Source organism: Pholcus phalangioides, unplaced genomic scaffold (genome assembly GCF_987345545.1).
Source record: "Pholcus phalangioides strain wild (caught in Gottingen) unplaced genomic scaffold, Ppha-v1.0 ptg000009l_1, whole genome shotgun sequence".
Taxonomy (NCBI): Eukaryota; Metazoa; Arthropoda; class Arachnida; order Araneae; family Pholcidae; genus Pholcus; species Pholcus phalangioides.
The window spans coordinates 11,115,087-11,134,921 of record NW_028301602.1 but is presented as its reverse complement, the minus strand read 5'-3'; the positions used below and the strand labels follow the sequence as shown (position 1 = coordinate 11,134,921).

The window sequence follows — 19,835 nt, the reverse complement described above, 5'->3', positions numbered from 1 at the left end:
TTGGAATTTAATATTTCCGTTAATATTCATCGTATGGAAATGAAACTTACTTAAATTAAGGTAATTTCTGAAGGGACAAACTTTTTTTTCCATGCATAACTATAGGGCCATGAAGGGGAGGAAAAAAAAGTTGAATCCTGAGGTCTCAAGAAATAAATCATATTCACCATAATATGAATATTTACCTCATTTGATACATTTTTGCGAAAGGAAATATTTATGTACGTGAAGAAAAATGTAAAAAGGTCTGGGTTTTCGGTTAACTTTCTGGACACGTTGCGTAAAAATTAATATTCTCTTCATAATCCAAAAATCAATTTCGAATTTGACGAAAGAAAACAGGAAAAAATCTGTAGGTCAGTTTATTTTATTAATAAGTTTTCGAAAACATCGAGCTGTACAAAAATTCATCAGTATCATATCAATGATAATAAATGATGCATAAACATCAGAGATATGTTTGAAACCCATATCACACATACACTGTTTTGTTAAGTACAATTCCAACTATTTCACTGTTCAATTTGCTGACGACCCCTGAATTCCCTCTCGAACTTTGGAATTTGATATTTCGGTTATTCATCGCATGGAAATGAAACTTGGTTAAATTACGTTAATTTCTGAAGGGACAAACTGTTTTTTTTCCCATGCATAGCTATGGGGCTCTGATGAGGAGGAGAAAAAATTGCATTTTCTAAGGTCTCAAGAAATAAATCATATTCACCACAATATGAATATTTACCTCATTTGATACCTTTGTGCAATTGGAAATATTTGTCTACGCTCTACGTGAAGAAAAATGTAAATAGGTCTGGGTTTGGTTAACTTTCTGGACGCGTTATGTAAAAATTAATATTCTCTTCATAACCAAAAAATCAGTTTGGAATTTGACGAAAGAAAACAGGAAAAAATCTGTAGGTCAGTTTATTTTATTAATAAGTTTTCGAAATTATATGGAGCTGTACAAAATTTCATCAGTATCAGACCAAAGTCTGATTCTGCTTATTCTAGTTTGTTATGAAGTGATTTATTTGGGAAGTGTTAATATTTCAACACAATGCAAGAGAATCTTTGCGATAATTTCTGAAAAATGACTCTTGGTCTTCTTCTCTTTCACAGGAACCTCAAAAAACTCCATCCTTTCTCTTCTCCACAATAAGAAAAATATCCTTTGCTATCAGTTGGGGCTGGAAATGAGGGAACTTCAAAGGCACCTGTATAGATGAAATGAATAAATGTAAGAGAATATACAGTATAATTTCATTTTGTATAATAAATCACATCGTATGTTTTATTGAGAATTCAATACTTACAGTACCGCGTCAATTGCTCGTAGATGACTAATCAGTTAAAAGGTCAAAATTCGTAAATTAAAGCATTACTGACCTGCGTCTTTGAGCATCTGCGGAATCGATACCGGCTCAACAGATAAGCCAAACACAGCTTCACTTCGAACAGAGCAAAACGCATCGCTATGCAATTCCTTGGACCAGCTCCGAACGGCAGGTACACGTAAGGATCGCGTCGAGCTTTTTCTTCCGCACTGAACCTGTGTGGAATAAACAACGAACACAGAAGCAATACTTAAATATAATATCCATATAATATCCTGTATACGATAAATTTCATAAATCAGTAATTACTCACAATAACCGGGTTTAATTATGCATAATCCCTACAATCATCTCGGTGAATTTGATAACTTTGCGTACATTTACCACTTTCACCTGTGATTGTGCGTATTCCCGAATGAAGTTGGTAAGTATGATAAATATAGAAAATCATATGCGGAAAAATCACTTAAATTCAATTACTCATGAGTATCTTCAGTTTGTAATGGGTGCACTATACATGTATTTGCCACAAAAATTAAATTAAAATAATCGTTATAAGGGATGAAAACGTATAAATTGTTATCAGTTTTGTGTGTAATGTTGGCTTTTTTTACATTTATCAACATTTTTAAACGTACAACATCATCTCTTCCTCCTCCTAACCAGATCATGGGCCACCTCTCTGTCTCAATGAGGAGATTTAAGCAAGTGGTCGATGACCTGGGACATGCTGAAAGCTGTGTGTGTATGTGTTGTGAACCTGAAGTTTGTTGTTGTGTAATTGTTTGTTATGTGTAGTACTGTGAGTTTTTTCTAACTATGAGTAAAGAGCAACGATTGAATATTTGAACAGATATAGACCTCTTTCTCTCTGTGGCGAGGCGTTCTAACGGGGACATCAGCTCGCATTCGCACCTCGAAGTTGCGAACCAAAGAAAACCAACTTCTGCAGGCAACGGTGGAGTTCAAACATGGGTCCTCGCGATGTGGATCCTTCACTATTACCACTCGACCTCCACAGCGACTAATCAACATTACCGATCGAATCCATCAATCCTAGGCTGAAGTTTAACTAAAATGTCAGGTAAAGTATTTCATTGACGAGTTATCATATTTACCAATACGCGATGGAGATCATGTATAATCACCTGTAAATGTGATAAATTCGCAAAATTTATCAAAGTTACTACGATGGTCATTGTTTATGCAGTCACCGGATTTACACATTTACCGTAACATATGCATTAGGTTGAGCATTTAATACGAAGACATCGGTTTTGAAATTTTCTATTCACCTGTTTGGATCGAAAACATCAGGATTTGGGAAATATTCCTCGTCGTGATGCATGGCGTGAATTGGTATCACCACTGCGGTATTTTTCGGTATCACGAGGTTCATACCACTCACTTTGTAATCCGTCTTTGCCAGTCGCTGCGTACTAAAAAATATAGAAAAGAAAATATAAATCATATATCGGCTATTGCAGGAATTTCTCTTGTATTTACTCACCAAATTTTTTTTATACATAAGAGGAATAAGAGATGTCTATAATAACACCAGGGTTTCCTATAAACCCCAGATGTTTAATGCGCGTCTCAGGACGAGATACGGCCTACAAAATAATTTACCTCAACACTGTTTCATTCGTCCTTTTACATAACAGAAGCTTGATTACTTGATAAATTAACTCTCAGATAGTTTTCTCATACACGTACAAGTATAGCCTATATCATATCTTAACAAAGTAATTAACCCGTTAATTGTGGAGCATGTTTCAGGAAAATACATCAAAAATCTTCTTTTCCCTGTTTAATTTCGTGCATTATATCAATAAGAAAGATAAACAAATTCGAATTTCCTTTTCCTGAATGTAAAGAAGAATTTTTCTCGTCACAAAAAAAAAACTGATTAATCACAATCATTGTACTTTTCAGTTGCCCAAACCCACAGGTAAGGAGTGAAGCCAATGTGAATGCGAATAAGTAAAATCCTATAGAATATACAAAGTCCTCTTTTAAAAATAAGAATGCAAACATACAAAGGCCAGAACAGACGAAATTCCTACGAGATGGCTGAAAAAGCTGCCCTTAAAAATATGGAAGTCAAATACTGTATAACCGAAATACAATATAAACCCAATATAAAAACATATAGCAAGAAAGGAAATCTAAAAATAATTAATACTCTACAGCAGTGATTCCCAACGTGGGCGGTAGAAGCTACGGGTATAACATAGGATCCTATGGGTTAGATTGCGTTTAGGAGGCGATGGGAGAAAAAATTTCTGAAGAAGGGGGTGATGGCACAAAAATGGTTGGGAACCTATGCTCTAGAGGGTGCATGGCAAACAGGCCTTATGGCATTATACCGTTGATCCAAGAGATCTATCTATACATCTAAGAGCAACTGTTCTCTAGTAAACTGCTATAACTCCTGTTCGCCATGCACCCTCTTTAGTAAATACACTGCCAGTAAAGTTCCCCCCGTTTTCTTCTTATCGGTCGTAGGTCCTCGTCTGTACTTCTACTATGATTTCAGGGCGAAATAACTGGGTTCTAGGCTCCCAAAAGAAGAAAACACTTTATTTGTTATCCAACATCCCCAAAAAAACCGTCATGTCTCTTCGGTACAAAATTTCACACTATTCTTTTTTTCGAATGTCTTAAATCGTTCTCTTTTTTTTCTCTCGCGACTCCTGTTTCTCCCAGGCCTTCTCTCCACTCTTTTCTCCTGAACCTTACACATCCCATCGTCGAAAAGCACATCCATCATTTTTAAATGATGATGATGCTTCAAGAGCGTAACTCAGTTTCTCAACGGCAACCGTGACAGGGCGTCGGCATTACCTTGCATATCACCTCGGGTTCCCTGGGCCAACGCATGACGCTATCCGGCAGGCGAGCAGCAGCAGCTGCTGTGGAGGCGGCCATAACACCCTTGAACGGCAAATAACGTTTGTTCACCCAAGAGTTCATGGGGTGGTAGTCGCCACTGGTATAAGCGGAGGATGACCTTTCCCTGCCCTTATTCCTGGGCACACCGTTGTTCACGATCGAAGACTTAGCTTCTGACTTAGGTTGGCTTCTGGCTTTCTCGGTCTTCGGCTGCCGGTTCGGAGCTCTGTTGATTCCCTTGGCAAATGAACACATAAACAACCGCCAGTCCGATTGCTTGGACATTTCCTGCCTATACTGGAACCGTTTCGGTGCCGATTTCCTCCTGCTAACAGGATGTCCATCGTCGTATCATTTGGAGTGCATCTTCAGCTGTGAGGCCTTGCCCTCGGACGCGGACTTGTTCCGATTGGTCTTGTACACGTCTGATAGGAGAGGTGCCACCTTGACGCCGTCCTCAGCGACGTCGTGGCCTTCTTCAGCGATCGCTCTCTGAGTGGATTCGTGGTCTTGTACTCGACGAGGGCGAACGTTTTCTTCACCACGTCTCCGTTGACGTAGAGGTCGCGCTTCGTACAGACATCTGGTATCATAGATCTTCGATTGACGTTAACCGCTTATATCCCTCTCTTGGGATAGAGTGGGAGCCATGTTCTGGTTTGGTGGTGGTGGTGACATAAACTGTGACACGGACTCGGGCGTCACTTTCTCGGACGGCATGTCGCAGACCTGGTTCATTTTAGTGCATCTAGTCTCCTCGAACACCCGTATTAGCACGATCTGGCGCACTTTAGTACCTTCTCCGTTGACTAGGAGTTTGTTCGAGTTCCTGAGACAGTACCGGACGACCTTCCAGTCCTTGGTTAGGGTCTTGACCTTCCTAAAGGATGAAACCAACCCACGACTGATGTAGCCCTACTTGTTCCTCCGAATTTGTTTCAGTGGGAATTTGTTCTTCATGATGTTGAAGTCGGTGAAGTAGCTCTCGACTTGGGCCATGATCCTCTCTTCAAGTTCCTTGTTAGGTATGCCAAAATCGCTGTTATTGCTGTCGTTGGACTTGGTCTTCTGTTCGCGCTTGTCACCGGAATCGGCTGATGAAGTACACACATCGTCCTTACGGTTTGGCTCATTGATCGGACTTAGAAGTAGTACATTTCCCAAGAGTGCGTCGTATGCCGTCGGACATATTAACATTTCATTTATCAAGCGACTCGACACTGCGCAAGTAATCGGCACGTACCCGTGGTTGCCGTCGCTGATCTTTATCATGCATATTTTCAGAGGGACTATCTCGCTTTTGCCAAATGCGGACCTGATCCTTATTCTCCCCTCGCCTTCACTGTCGTCGATCTCAACCAAATCCGATCTAACGAATAAGATCTGGGCCCCGGAATCGACTACGCCTCTTATTGTCTTCTGACCACATTTCAAGCTCACTGTCTGCAGTGTGTCAATGTTCGCACCTACACCAGCTGCCGGCACCGCGATACGTGCTGTTAGGACTGTGGTTTCATCAATCGTGTCCTCCTCTTCTGTCTGGACAGAGACTTAGCTCGGATCAATGAATCCTGCTAACCTCTTGCAGGACAAAACCTTGCTATATGGCCTTCTGCCCCACACGCATAACAAGTGACTGCGGCTCTGTCTCTCTCTCTCTCTCTGATATTCGAACCCATCGTCACCTTAGGTGGGAAGGACTCACCCTGAAGTCTCTGGTTTCCGCTGGCTTTCCACCTCGGGCTTTGATGAACCGGTCTTGTGTTCCTCGTGCTGTATCTACGGAGAGGTGTCTTCAGAGTCCCTTTTACATCATCGAACCTATCTAGTTTCTTTGATAGCTTACTTGGAAACACCATATCTCACCATTCGCCCAGATAGTGTTCTTTAAAATCTGCTGGGACGCGTTTTTTCATTTGATCGGTGATGATTAAATCTCTTAGTTGCTCAAAGGTCAGGTCGTGACCCCCAAAGCCGTCATACATCCATCAAAATAGGTACATAGTTCGTGGTAGAAGTCTCTCCAGGTGCCCTCTTGATTTTTGTGGAGCGAAGAAAACATCTGCCGGAACTTCTCTGTGGGGTGAGTTTGAATTTCCTCACACTAATAATTCTTTAACTTGATTATAGTCCTGTACTTGCTCTTCCGGTTCGCGGGCAATTAACTGGTTCATCTCGTAGGGAAGAAGTCCCAAGAGCTCAGCTAACCAATCTCCCCGTTCCAGGGCCGCGCGACGAGCTTGCCGCTCGAACAGCACCAAGTACAGACTTATGTCTTCTTCTGTCCTAAAGTTTTGCATCATGTTCTGGAAACTCCGGCTGGGGGGTTGCTGTCGCGCCCAACCTGATTATCCTCCTCTCTTCTGGCTCCTGCGTCTTTCGAGCTCATATTCCTTCTCTCTAACGCCGCTCCTCCATATCCATCTCTCTACGCCGTTTCTCCATCTCTTCTCTTTCTTTCCTATCGCCTATGATCGTTTTCAGCATGCCGCTTCGTTGTACGCTTCACTTTCCTGTATGGCTCCGGTCGACTTCTACCCCCAAAGTGGTGGCCATGGTCTCCAGGTCTTCCTTGTTCCCTTTTGCCACATACGCCATCTTTATTTATCGTCTCGATACCGCCGCACAATACTTGCTTCTCTTGCCAAGGCAGGATTGCCCCTCTCAGCACCGTAGTCTTCACGAAAAAAAAAAAAAAAAAACAGTGTGGGAGCTCGACGCTGCTGCTATCTTTCTATACAAACCGCGGTAGTTCCACCGTGGCTAGGACACTCTTCTAATGCAGCTCACAATCTTGAGTCGTTGAAGCCATGATCCTATCCTGTCGACTGCGCCAGTAAACTTTCCTCCAACTTCTTATCGGTCGTAGGTCCTCGGCTGTACTTCTACTATGATTTCAGGGCGAAATAATTGGTTCTAGACTCCCAAATGAAGAAAACACTTTATTTAATTTATTATCCAACTTCCCCAACAAAACCGTCATATCTCTTCGGTACAAAATTTCATACTATTCTTTCTTTTCGAATGTCTTAAATCGTTCTCTTTTCCTTCTCTCGTGACTCCTGTTTCTCCCAAGCCTTCTCTCCACTCTTTTCGCCTGAACCTTACACTGCCCATAAAAAATATTATGGTTATTTATGCTAAGTATGCATTGCTTCTCGATTTATCCCACTGTGTTTATCTAATTTCTTTTTAAACGTGTCAATTGTGTTCGAATTAACGACCCCCGGAAGTAAGCTATTCCATAGATTTACAGCCCTATTAGAGAAAAATTCGCTGCGGCACCGCAACCTATAATTGTTCCTTACCAATCGATACTCATGTCCCTTTATAGAAGCAGTTGATTGACGGCGTATAAATGATTCATGATCCATCCCATGCATCCTGTTGAAAATTTTAAACACTTCGATGATAACCCCCCCCCCCCCCCCCCCGACAACTGTGTTTTTCCAATATAAACATATTCAAGAAATCAAGTCTTCCTTCATAGCTCAAGCCCTGTGCGACAACAAGGGCAAGCAAGCGTTGCTCCTCTCTGCACCCAAGTCTATGTCCCTCTGTAGGTATGGGCTCCAAAACTTATCGGTATACTCCAGTCCACGACGAACTCAGGAAAGCCGAAGAATGACTTTAAGAGAACTCGAAGAGATCTTTTAAAGAATGAAACCGAGCATTCCCTTCGATTTTTTGACCACTGTTGAGCAATATTCAGAAAACCTAAGCCGCTTGTCTTACAATACAGTACAAATATCCAAAAATAAAGTACAATAATACATGCCCACTTACAAAAATGCTGGTGAATATTTCCGAAGTGTTTCAAAAGCGACGTTATCCATATATTTCATGTTTTGCACGTTTTCATACGTCAGTTCTTTCTATATTAAAAATAAAGAAAAAGTTTCATGAAAGAGATACGAAAGACTGAAAATACCTATCACTATTATTAATGTGATTATTGTACAAAAAAATAAGTACAATCTACTTAGAGGATATTGCATGTAGTCATTAAATTTAAACTGTAAACTTTCGATGATATGCAATCTTTCGATTAATAGTTAAACTATAATGTAATCATCAAATAAAAATATAATTATCAAGTGCATGGAATAATTACAGGCTTAAAAAGTTTATAAAATGAAAATAATTTTTTGCTTTGGGAACAAAAGGGGAATAATTAGAGAGAGACAGCTTTTTCTCAGTTCAATATTCCAAATAAACAGACATTTTCTGAATATCATTCCGAGATAAACTCCGTAAGTAAAGTCATCTGGTCTCTTTCGCAACACGAACCCAGACCCTCTTGTAAACTGGGCAAGCGTGCTACCATTTACATCACTGGAGACATGGCCCTGACTTCCTTATTTCACGAACTATAACGTGAGGCACTGATGTAGAGGCATTAGTAGCCCTTAACTTCAACAAATGGCCCCTCAGGTTAGACGGTATCTACTTCAGCGCCTCACGCCACAGTGCGTGAAATAAGGAAGGCAGGGTCGTGTCTCCAGCGATGTAGATGGTAGCATGCTTGCCCGGTTTGTTAAGAATGCCTGGATTCGAATCCCAGTGGAGACCCATTTGATTTTTCTATCCGAGTTCACGTTTACGATATCCAGAAAATAGGTTTCCTTCATTTCCAATTAGTTAACATAAATACGAGGCTGGGTGGAAGAAAATTAATCTCTAATTATATAATTTTCTTACTCCCAGATCAAAATGGTCGAAGTCCCAAGTTTAAGGTGACTGGTTTGGAATGATACTCATTGATTTCGTCGCTTTTTGTTCAGCGTGGCGACCATTCTTAAAAGACGGACAGAACCTAATTTTTTACACACACACCTTCAAAAAACCACGTGAGGCCAAATATCGTGAAGTAACGTTGACAGCTCGAAGTATGAGCACGTTTCGCACATCACCAGGAATTGTGAAGATTGATGAATGGAGAGAGATTCTTAAAAAGTTTTCGAAAGACTGGTCTAGTTAGATGAGGATCTGACACAACCACAGCCACAGCAAGTTCAACTTTGACCAATATGGTTTGTGAGAAAAGAAATGATTCTCATCCTTTCGACTAGCTCTTTTACAAAGAGAATAGCATATGGTTCTTAAATGAATATAAACCATGGGTGTAAAGCTCTAACCGATAGGAAATATTTCCGAGGTTGTATTTGGCCTGTGAAGCAGTTGGTTTAAACGATTTTTTGTAAATCACATTCAACCTTCGATGAAAAATAATTCACACGCGGACTTTGAAATTAATCCTACTTTAAATACGGCCCGCAAAAAAGAACATTCTGCTTATTCATAATATAGACCAGCGTTTCTCAACCTATGATTCAGGAACTATCGGTGGTTCTCAGGCAGATATTGAAACCCCATTTTCAAATAAAATAAAGTGAAATGTGAAAAATATTCAGTTGTATGTCAGAAATATCAATGGTTCAAACAAAATTTCAGAATAACGTATTGTAAGTTCAGGGCTATATAGCAAGAGCTGTATCGTCCCTTTGAAGTTGCTGGTTCAGTGGTCGTGTGACCGCCTTGGTTCAGTGGGCGTTTTTTCCGATTAGGTGCGTGTCGTAACTGCTCTTATAATTTTTAACTAAATCGCGGCCTTGAAATGATTATTAACCGGTTCTGTTAGGGCGATGACGTCGGTAGGTAACGACTCTGGTGCGTCGTGAGACAGCCCTTATTATGTGGCCCTGTTGAAAGTTAATGGCCCGTCGAGCTGTTTCAAATATTTTACTGGTCCTCGAGTTTATAAAGGTTGAGAAATGGTCTGACACAATGATCATCAAAAGGATAAATAGGTAGGGATAGTGATAACAACCGAAAGAGACACCCAGGCTCTGTCAAAATAAGTGATGGAAGCGTAAAAAAAGTATCTAAAACAGTGTTTCTCAAAGTGTGTGAAGAAGTGTTTCTCAAAGTGGCTTCAAGAGGTGTTACGTCGAGATGTTTATTTGTGTGTTTATTTATGCTTTCAATACTTTATTTTGTAAGTAAAAATATCTACTAAACTATTCTGGAAGCCGCAAATGAACCATGAATTAGGCAACGGATGGTGTTTGAAAAGTTTGAAAACGACTGATCTAAAGAGATAGGTATAGAGTAAGAAAATAGAATAGATATGCAATAAATAAAAGTCGGTAAAAAAAAAGATTTATGTCATTTTGATTTAAACTAACCTGGTTCAAACGTAGAACTTCGTCCACTTCGGATATAAGGTCTTCTTGAACGTTTTCGTTTAGCGCCAGTTCGTAGAGGGCGAACGTGACAGTCGAGGAAACAGTCTCGAATCCCCCGAGCAAGAATATGATACACTGTGACATGATTTCATTATCGTCCAAACCTTCAAAATAATAATTAAAGAGACGTGATCGTCTTACCGTCAAGATATGCATTTAACGTTTCTAAAAGTTGTAATAAAAGTTAGACAGACCTTTTTGTTCTTTTGGCATGGAATCATCTTGACTTTGGTCATTATGTGAGATGGCCCGCTCATCAATTTCACTTTTATCGGTGTAATCAGCTGCAGAATCAGTCGTAGCGGTGCTCGAGTTCGATACAGAAGCATCCAACATCAACTGTAAAAAGTCGTTCCTTGTCTGCAAACATAGTGAAATATAGTGTGTATAAATTCGTAAATAGTTGGGAAATTCATAAAAATTGGTGTATTTGAATGGGTTTGCAAAAAAAGATATTCTCACAAAGGAAGATGTTTTTGGTACAAGAAAATATATTAGTTGAAAGTTCTGTCGATAGAGATTGCTGTGGGAAAGCAAATCGCAGAATTCTTTCACGGTACCTTTCTTCAATCTTTTCCGGGTCTGAAATGTCTGTAAAATTTCATCCGACGATTGGTGAGGTACGATAACTTGACCAACACTGCTTTATACACCAATATCAATGGAAACCTTGTGTAAGCACCAGTAACAAGAAAATTCAGAAATGAGCTGTTAATCGTAAACTTTGCATTTTAAAGGACTGATTTGTATATTTCCAGTGATTGCGTGCAGTGGACTCTATTGACAAAAAATTTGATATCATTTTTTTTTTTTCCTTTACCAAAAAATTTCACTTCCGTGAGAATAACATTTTTACAAACTGCATATAGCAGTCGTTCAGTTTTTATGAATTTTTAAACTATTTACGAAATCATGGGACACTGTACAAAGCTAAGTCATATCAATATGGTACCTAAGATCGACGTCGATTTAAACGCATTGTCTTGGCTACTCTTCTTGTAGAATATTTAAAAACAATGCAAAATATTTCACAAAATCGCAGGGGAAATGTGACATTCAAATGAGACAGCACACTCTTACCAATCCACTCTTCTTTCTTTCCTCGATAATATTTTTCGTCATCTTCTCAAAAAAAGTGAATAAACGCACATTGAATGCATTCAAATGTAAAAAGTTCAGCACGCTGTTGATGACAACTGAAAAATGAATAATACAGGCATGAACACAGGTGTAAACTTATTACGCAAACTTCATTGTAAGATATTTAAATAATATTTGTCACCTGCACAACTCCGATAACATTATCATAGAACAATTTAATAACAATTAAATCAATCTTTTGCCTAACGCAAATTAAAATAAATACATAGTAAAATATTCTAATTGCTTATAGGTTATATTCTTCAAAATAAAAAATAATTGCGAAATTCAGCGTCAAGCATAAAAAATATAGCAGCTGGAATTATGGGGCACAAAATTCACACTAGTGTGCAGCATAAAAATAAACAATATAAGGTATTATATTGTTCTTTTTCATGGTGCACACCAGTTTAAAACCAACAGTAATGTTTTTTAAAGAATTATTACAAATAATTTTGTTTTAACTGGGTAGGGAGCAGCAAGGGTCCCTTTTTCCTTTCGTGCAGTGCCAAAGAATACAGTCAACGCTTATTAAGTCGACCCTTGTTATTCGTCAAAAATTGATGTTATATCGCGTGGTCGTTAAACCGAAAGGTAAAGATATAGGATCGTTATTATATGAAAAATTCCGGACTCATCCTACCGCTTCTTGTAATGGAATGGTCACTATAACTAGCGTCGTTTTTTATAGAGCATAGTATTGTTACACTGGAGCTCCTGCTACCATCTAAAAGAAAAAGCACATCCCCCCAGTGTGCTGGGGGGGGGGGGTGTGGTTTAGTGTACTACTATTACTAAACCACACAAGCATCTCGTCCATATTCCTCTGCGGAATTTCTAACGGATTGGTGCATGTTGGAATGTGCGTGTACGTGTAGTGAACCTAACGTTATGCTTGTTATGTGTAGTGCTGCCATCTATTTTTCTAACAACGAGTGAAGTGCAATGAATGAATAATTGTACCGTTGTGTTGTCCGCTACCAAATACTCTATTACCCATTAGTTTCACGTTTAATTATATTCATATTCAGCCAGCCAGCCACAAAAAAAAAAAAGGAACAGCTGAAATTCTGCGGGAAACATGAAAACAGAGTACATAGTCGCCGTTACGACGCCACATACAATTCACACCGGTATCGTCCATTATCATGCTGCACACCGGCTGCGAGATTGTTTCTTTAATTTTAGCGGTCAGCAAGTAGGAAGAGGTTGAAGAAAACACTGATATTAGGCGATTATCGTTGCATAGGATTTTTCACTATAATGACAATAAATGATTTCAACAAACCTATCACCAAACTGCGAAGTTGTGACGAACTGCTGAATAAACTTGTGGCAGCCTTGACGAAAGGACTGTTCAAGTCATTGAGAGAATCGATTTTCGTGCCAAACGCTGAACTCGCGATAGCATCCATCGTGAAAGCGTTGATGAACCTATTGAATGGTTATTCATCGTATAATTCTGAATTTCACAAAAGATGGTATATTTGTAAGTATATGTAGTCATAAAAAGGGGGGATAAATTATTAAAATGATCCAAATCAGTGTTCTTCAACTGATGGTCTGCGGCCCGGTGCCGGTCCGCAAAACATTCTGCCTAATCTATATAGCCGATATATTAATTGCAGAAGATTGATTAAAAAAATTAAGGTACTGTCTTCTAAATTACTTATTGTTTCTGTCGTTAGCCGATGCAAATTATTTCCCAAATTTATTTATCTTTTGCTGGTCCGCAAATCATTTTTTCCTATTTATTTATTTTTTGCCGGTCTGCAAATTATTAAAAATATTTATTTTTTCATGTCGCAAATTATTTTCTATTTTATTTTTAGCCGGTCCGCAGATTACTAAATACATTAATTTTTAGTGACCAAAAATGTATTAAACTTATTTACATTTTGCTGGCCAACAAATTAATGCTTGTAAATTTTATATGTTTGTAATTTTTTCTTTCCTTTTTTATTTTTTTTTTAAAGTGTTCGAAACTATGTCACGAAGTGGAAGAGATTTCGGTAACGTGATAAGTTTGAAATTGGTGGCAGGACACTGGCGTTCATCCATTGTTCCACAAATTTCATTAAGCACATTGAGGATCCGGGCTCGAACCCCACAGTGGTGGTCGGCTGAAGTTGGTTTTCTGTGGTTCCCAACTTCAAGGCGCAAATGCGAGCCGATCTCCCCGTCTCGCCACAGAGAGCAACAGTCCTACAACGATAAATCATTCAATCATAACACTTCACTCATAGTTAGAAAAACTAGTGGCAGATGGCAGCACTACACATAACAAGCATTACAGAGAAACAACAAAACTTCACGTCAGATTTCACTACACGTACACGCACATTCCCGCATGTACCGATTCGTTGGTCGGTTCCGTGGGCGGGGGGGGGGGTGTGGGCGGGGTGCATGTGTAGTGTAGTAGTGGTAGGTAGGGCCTCCAAAAAATGGCTCGGGGATCCATGCTGTTCTTAAGTCAGCCACCTCGTTGGGCAATTTGCCTGTTGTGGCGTTGTATTTGTATTTGTATATTTTAGCCCGTCCGGTAATTATTTCTGTGATTTCGGCCGTCCGCAAGATTGTTTCACTATTGTCACTGGTCCGCAGATGTAAAAAAGTTGAAGAACACTGATCTCTAAATTGCACTCACCTCTTAACGTCGGAAGGAACTTTAAGTGAAGCATCTTTGTCGAAATTCTTGGTCAGTGAGTCAGCACAATCTAGAATGATGCTCGTCATCTATAAATGATTTACGATGATTAAAACTCTGATATCATTATTTGAAGAAAATTAATTTTTTGAACGCATTACAATCACAAAAATAATTTCACCTTCCTAATTTTTCCAGTAGAAAATGTAGGGGACGTGGCATTTCGTATTCTTCTCCATTGTTCGTCTTGTGCCGTTGACATCATGTTATCTAACGTCGGATCCCCTGTATGTGATTCCTACAATATAAAATAAATTCCAATCACCATTTTAACTGTCTTTTAATCCGTGTTTGTACTTCGATTGTTTTATATTTACATTGCAAAATGTTTCGTGCATACTCTGGAAACATACTCACTACTCGATTTACGAAATGTTGGAAATCTTTGACCATAATAAGGCGAAGCAATTCTGGATCACCCACACATAAAATCGAACTCCCATAACAATTTAACCTAACCAAAAAAAAGAGCAGATGAAATTTGATTAATACAGCCACATGAGAATGTACATATAAGTCACCGAAATGTTACTGGTATGGAAATGGATTTTTGATAAATTTCGAAGAAAACTTACCCGAAAATTTTACCGTATTTCTTGTAATTCCGTTCTAGTCCTAAGGCTATAGGCTAAAGGAGTTGAAAAAAAAAATATACGTTAGATTTTGGTCTGGAAAAGAATTTCAGAAATTAGTTCTAAGTTAACTATATCTTATTATTTATTGTCAATGATTTAAGCATATACAGGGTGATTCAGAAAAGATGAAAAAAGCTATAAGAGGTGATACTACACACCAATACAAACAACCGTCATCAAAGAATGCATGGTCTAACATGAAACGAAAACACGCTGGCGCATTTCGAAACGGCCGCTCCGCAAACGTTAAAAAGAGCATTCCTGTTGAAATTTATCGGGAGAAAAAAGAACACCATGCATGCAAATGTAACCTGGGAAAGAAGAAAAAACTGTATCCAACGGGATCGAAACGGGATCCTTTCTTGCTTCCCGGTCTGATGAAGTGAGTCCCGACATCAGAGAAAGAGACCATCATGGCCACAGAGGTTTGATGGTTTGGGCAGGAATCATGCTCTTGATGGGTTCTCAGACCTCCATGTCTTTTTCAGAGGATCTGTGACTGCTGTCAAGTATAGCGATGACATCTTAGAGCCCTATGTTCGTCTTTTTCAGGGCGCAGTTGACGCTAATTTCATTTTAATTGACAACAACGATCATCCACAAATGGCTGATAAGGTCGATGAATTTCTGGAAAGTGAATATATTCGACGGATAGAGTGTCCAGTGATATCTCCAGCAGTGCCGTCTTAACGCATGGGCCCACCCGGGAACGGTCCGGGGGGCCTCACAAAAATGGGAACCTGTTGAAATTTTCGAAAATTGGCCAGGTTGGGCCTCAGAAAAATCACTTGGACCGACGGTTCTGATCTCCAGACCAAAACCATATTGAGTAATGCCTAGACCACTCTTGGGAGGACACTTTCACCTCGTCACCCCTCTCCCAGAATCATCCAGAAGCTGAAAGCAGTGTTGCTAGAGAGGTGGGTCTCACTGCCACAGAAACCCCTAAATCACATTATGTGATCTGTATAGAGGGGACCATGTATCTCCCTCCCCCAACTGACTCATTTTTTTTTTGTTCGATACCTTAAGCTCTGTGTTAGACTGTCCGGCATTGATGCCTCTTGCGTACGACCATGAACGTGTACAATGACAATTGTATGCCTATTTTGTTTGTACCATATCAAGCTATGTGCATACCGAATTTCATTAAAATTTGTTTTAGAATTCCGGAGATGATCAATGAAAAGTGAAAATTCTGTAAATTTTGAAGAACAGTGTATTTAACGTGAAGGTGTGCTATATAAGTTTGCACATTAACGATGGTTCTATAAAGACGGTGGTGATGTCTACAGACGTGTTACGACACGTATAAGAGTTGCAAACACGCTGGGCCAACTGCATGCAACTCAATGGGAACCATTTCTATAGAAAACCACGTCAGGCTGGACTCTGACGGAAGTAGCTTTTAAGCAATGAAATTATTATTTTTTGACTGATTCTCATATATCCATTATGCGCCTGCTCTAATTTTCAATGGACTGAATTGGCAAATACTTACGAACAATTTGAAGCTGACGTAAGACCAGAGGGAATCCCATCGAGAGACTACGGGTATATCCGAGTTCTTCCAAGGATTCTCTGGAGCAATCAAATATCTATAAAAGTGAAATTTATTCAACCATTGTTTTGTACGATTAAAAAATCATTTTCACTCAACCTAGCAAAATAATAAATTTCCTTACCTATAGGACATCCATAGAACTAGGAATGCAAATACAATCCACAGGATAGAGCTTATAAATTCCATATAATAGGGTGAGAAATACGTTCCTCTTGATCTAAGTACGGAAAAACTAGCGTAACTTCTCTGAGGGTGGCGTTTGCTCTATAAACGATCGAGCAATTGTGATATCCTGATAAAAAAAAAAAAGAATATATATATATATATATATATATATATATATATCTGGAAAAAAAAGAGTAGGAATTGCGTAGCACTTGATGGTGAGCAAAGAAGAAAATTTTTTTAACGCGGTGACGTGAATGGCACTGATATTATTTCATATTGTAAAGCAAAGAACACCAGATGATTGCTAACGACCATGTAAAGTAGAGGAGATTACGGCTCGGTTATTAATCAACAATCCTAAGAAGAACGAATTGAAATAGATATCTTTTAAATCTTCTTCGCCATCTGTATTATTATAGCGTTCGCAAGTGCATGGTTTATGTAAATACTGTGAACGACTTTTTGAACCACCCCCCCCCCCTACAAACATACAGGCACAGCACAATAACAAATAAGAAGAAATACGAAATAAAAAAGAATTACACAGATAATACACACTATGAAGCCTTAAAATAATCTTAGTCTTTTCATGAAATCCACAAAAGGATCAGGTTATTTGTTCAGCCACCGTTGTGTTCCAAGTATCTAGTACCATATTATGTGATATGAGTATACTATAGTAATAGTATACTCACCGTTAGTGATAGTATAATCACCGTCATACTATAGTGATAGTATAATCACCGTCATACTATAGTGATAGTATAATCACCGTCATACTATAGTAATAGTTGCATTTCCTAAGGGGTCATTCAAGTATTACGTCAGCATCGAGGGGAGGGGTTTCAGATTTGCTGACTTTTGGTGACAAGGGGGGGATTGGGGGTTTGAAGGTTGCTTACGTCATCAACCACCCTTTCTGAAGATATGAAATATTCTAAGCTGCTGACGAAATCTTGCTGACAGGGGGGGGGGGTAAAAAATGGCTAAAAATTTGTTTACGAAATACTTGAATGGCCCCTAACGTCTCAAGAAATAAATCATATTCACCATAAGGCCCCTTTCACACGGAGCGGATGCGGACGCGGGTCCGCATACCCTTTCAGACGAGCACTAAAAATGCGGGCGAAGCACCTGCATCTTTAGTTTGAAATTCGTGCATAAAAACTATTTTTTCGCAATTTTTGTAATTATTTTCCTCCTTCAACCCTGATTCAGTGGCAGCCTAGAGGCATTCTTTGGTGGTTTAATCTAGAGCCCCATAGAATATGGGTATAAAGATGTCTTCATTCCGATCCTCACAAGTAGTCGATAGGAGAAAATATCTTAAAATATTTTCAAAAAATTTTGAAAAAAAAATCAGTCTTTTCGGAAAAATATGAAAGAAAAATTCCAAAAACATACAATGTTCAAAAAATCCAATCCAAAAACATCCAAAACATTCGATGTTCCAAAAAAAAAAAAAAAATTCAGGAGATATCAAAGAATTTGTAAGTAGAAAAAAAGGGTAGGGGTGGAGACTTCCAAAATGTCTGTGCTTAGAAATATTCACATCACAATTCTGTATTAGGCCTGGATAACACTATAAAAGTTTGATAAAAGTTCGTTTATAAAACTTGAAAAATGCAACCAATAGGCGAATCAGTTAGGTTCGCTCGAATGTAACAGATGTGTTTATTGGTTACATTTTTCAAGTTTTATAAAATAATTTTTAATCAAAGTTTTATAGGATAATACCAGCCTTAGGCCGGGATTACACTATAAAAGTTTTGTAAAAGCTCTTTGATAAAACGTGAAAAATTCAACCCATAAGATCACCGGTTGCATTTTCTTGAATGCAACCGATGCACCTATTGGTTGAGTTTTTCAACTTTTATAACAGATCTTTTATAAAACTTTGTAGTATAATCCCGGCCTTAAGCCCGGATTACACTATGAAAATTTTATAATAATTCCTTTAAAAATGCAACCAATAAGCTAATCGGTTGCATTTGCTCGAATGCAATCGATAAATTTATTGGTTGCTTTTTTCAAGTTTTATAAAATAACTTTCATAAACTTTTTATAGTGAAATCCCATCCTTAGATTAGTCACTTCTGAAATATAAAATTTCATTTTTTCCAGTTTATAGACTGAATATCGAGTAAAATATGCTTGTAGGTATCGGGGGAACCATTAAAAATATTCAAGTGCTAAGGGTCGTCAAATGTCTTAATCCGGCCCTGAGTGAAAACTGTACCTGGATAACGTTGTTTAATAAAAAAAATTAAAAGATCAAAAATTTAAAAAAATAATAAATATTCAAAATAATTTTAAATATTTATATTTTTTAAATAATTTCTCGAATATTTAAAAAGAAAAAAATTTAATAACTTTTAAATTTAAAAACATTTAAGTATATAGTCAATTAAATATTCGTAATGAACAGAACGGCTTATAATTTTGGTCCCGTCAGTGGCCGTTGTTGGCATGTTTTTTTTTTTTTTTTTTTTTTTTTTTATTGAACAAACAGCACAATGGACAAAACAGACAAAAAAAAATTAAACAAACACTTTTCGACCCAAAGGGATATAAGAAACCTCCCATGGGTCGTATTGATACATTACATAAAGAATTTCTGGCAACATACATAGATATATTTTACTACAATTGCTGCATTCAAGTCACACCAACTATATTACCTTAAAATGTTAAACTATAGTCTGATATGTCGAAATACAGATATATTTTCTTACACATCAAAGATATAAACAAATTTTACTCCTTATATCATTTGCAATTTCATTAACTATCGAACGAAACGAACCGCTCCATATCTGCTATTTCCAGTATACGATCTTTTATAGTCTTTTTAAACATATAAAATGATTGCTGTTGTCTAATAATATCCATCAAATTCTCTACATATTCTTGGAGCAAGAAAACATATTGATTTTTTGAAAATTGTTTTTTTAGGTAATGTATTGTATAAAATTGTGGAATATGGACAAAAGGCAGTTAAAGTAGCTATATCTCCATCTCAGAAGGAAACGAAGAGATAGACGTATGTGGGTACATCATATTTGATGAACAGGGACCCTCATATGGTGTTTTTAAGGGTATTTATGGCAAATAATTAAAAAAATTCAGTGCAAAATAAGCTTT

General features: G+C 38.2%; 1 protein-coding gene across 1 annotated transcript; it reads right to left on the bottom strand.

Annotated features, from left to right (window-relative positions):
- Positions 1-913: 913 nt before the first annotated feature.
- Positions 914-16,798, bottom strand: LOC149081744 (cytochrome P450 3A7-like). Its single transcript, XM_089237169.1, has 14 exons — positions 16,645-16,798; positions 16,461-16,557; positions 14,900-14,952; positions 14,682-14,778; positions 14,446-14,562; positions 14,265-14,353; positions 12,906-13,051; positions 11,558-11,673; positions 10,672-10,837; positions 10,418-10,581; positions 8,016-8,104; positions 2,630-2,773; positions 1,387-1,549; positions 914-1,214 (listed from the first exon to the last, which is right to left on the bottom strand). The coding sequence occupies exons 1-14, from the start codon at positions 16,707-16,709 to the stop codon at positions 1,125-1,127; spliced, it is 1,596 nt and encodes a 531-aa protein (XP_089093295.1). The 5' UTR covers positions 16,710-16,798; the 3' UTR covers positions 914-1,124.
- Positions 16,799-19,835: the final 3,037 nt, after the last annotated feature.

What these genes read in the sequence shown, in the direction of transcription:
- LOC149081744 (XM_089237169.1), bottom strand. Translation starts at nt 16,709, where the DNA reads ATGGAATTTATAAGCTCTATCCTGTGGATTGTATTTGCATTCCTAGTT. An exon ending in AAATATTCACCAGCATTTTT is followed by an intron (nt 2,774 to 8,015) that starts GTAAGTGGGCAT and finishes TATATTTTTTAG; the next exon opens with TACGCAGCGACTGGCAAAGA. An exon ending in GCAGATGCTCAAAGACGCAG is followed by an intron (nt 1,215 to 1,386) that starts GTCAGTAATGCT and finishes TCATCTATACAG; the next exon opens with GTGCCTTTGAAGTTCCCTCA.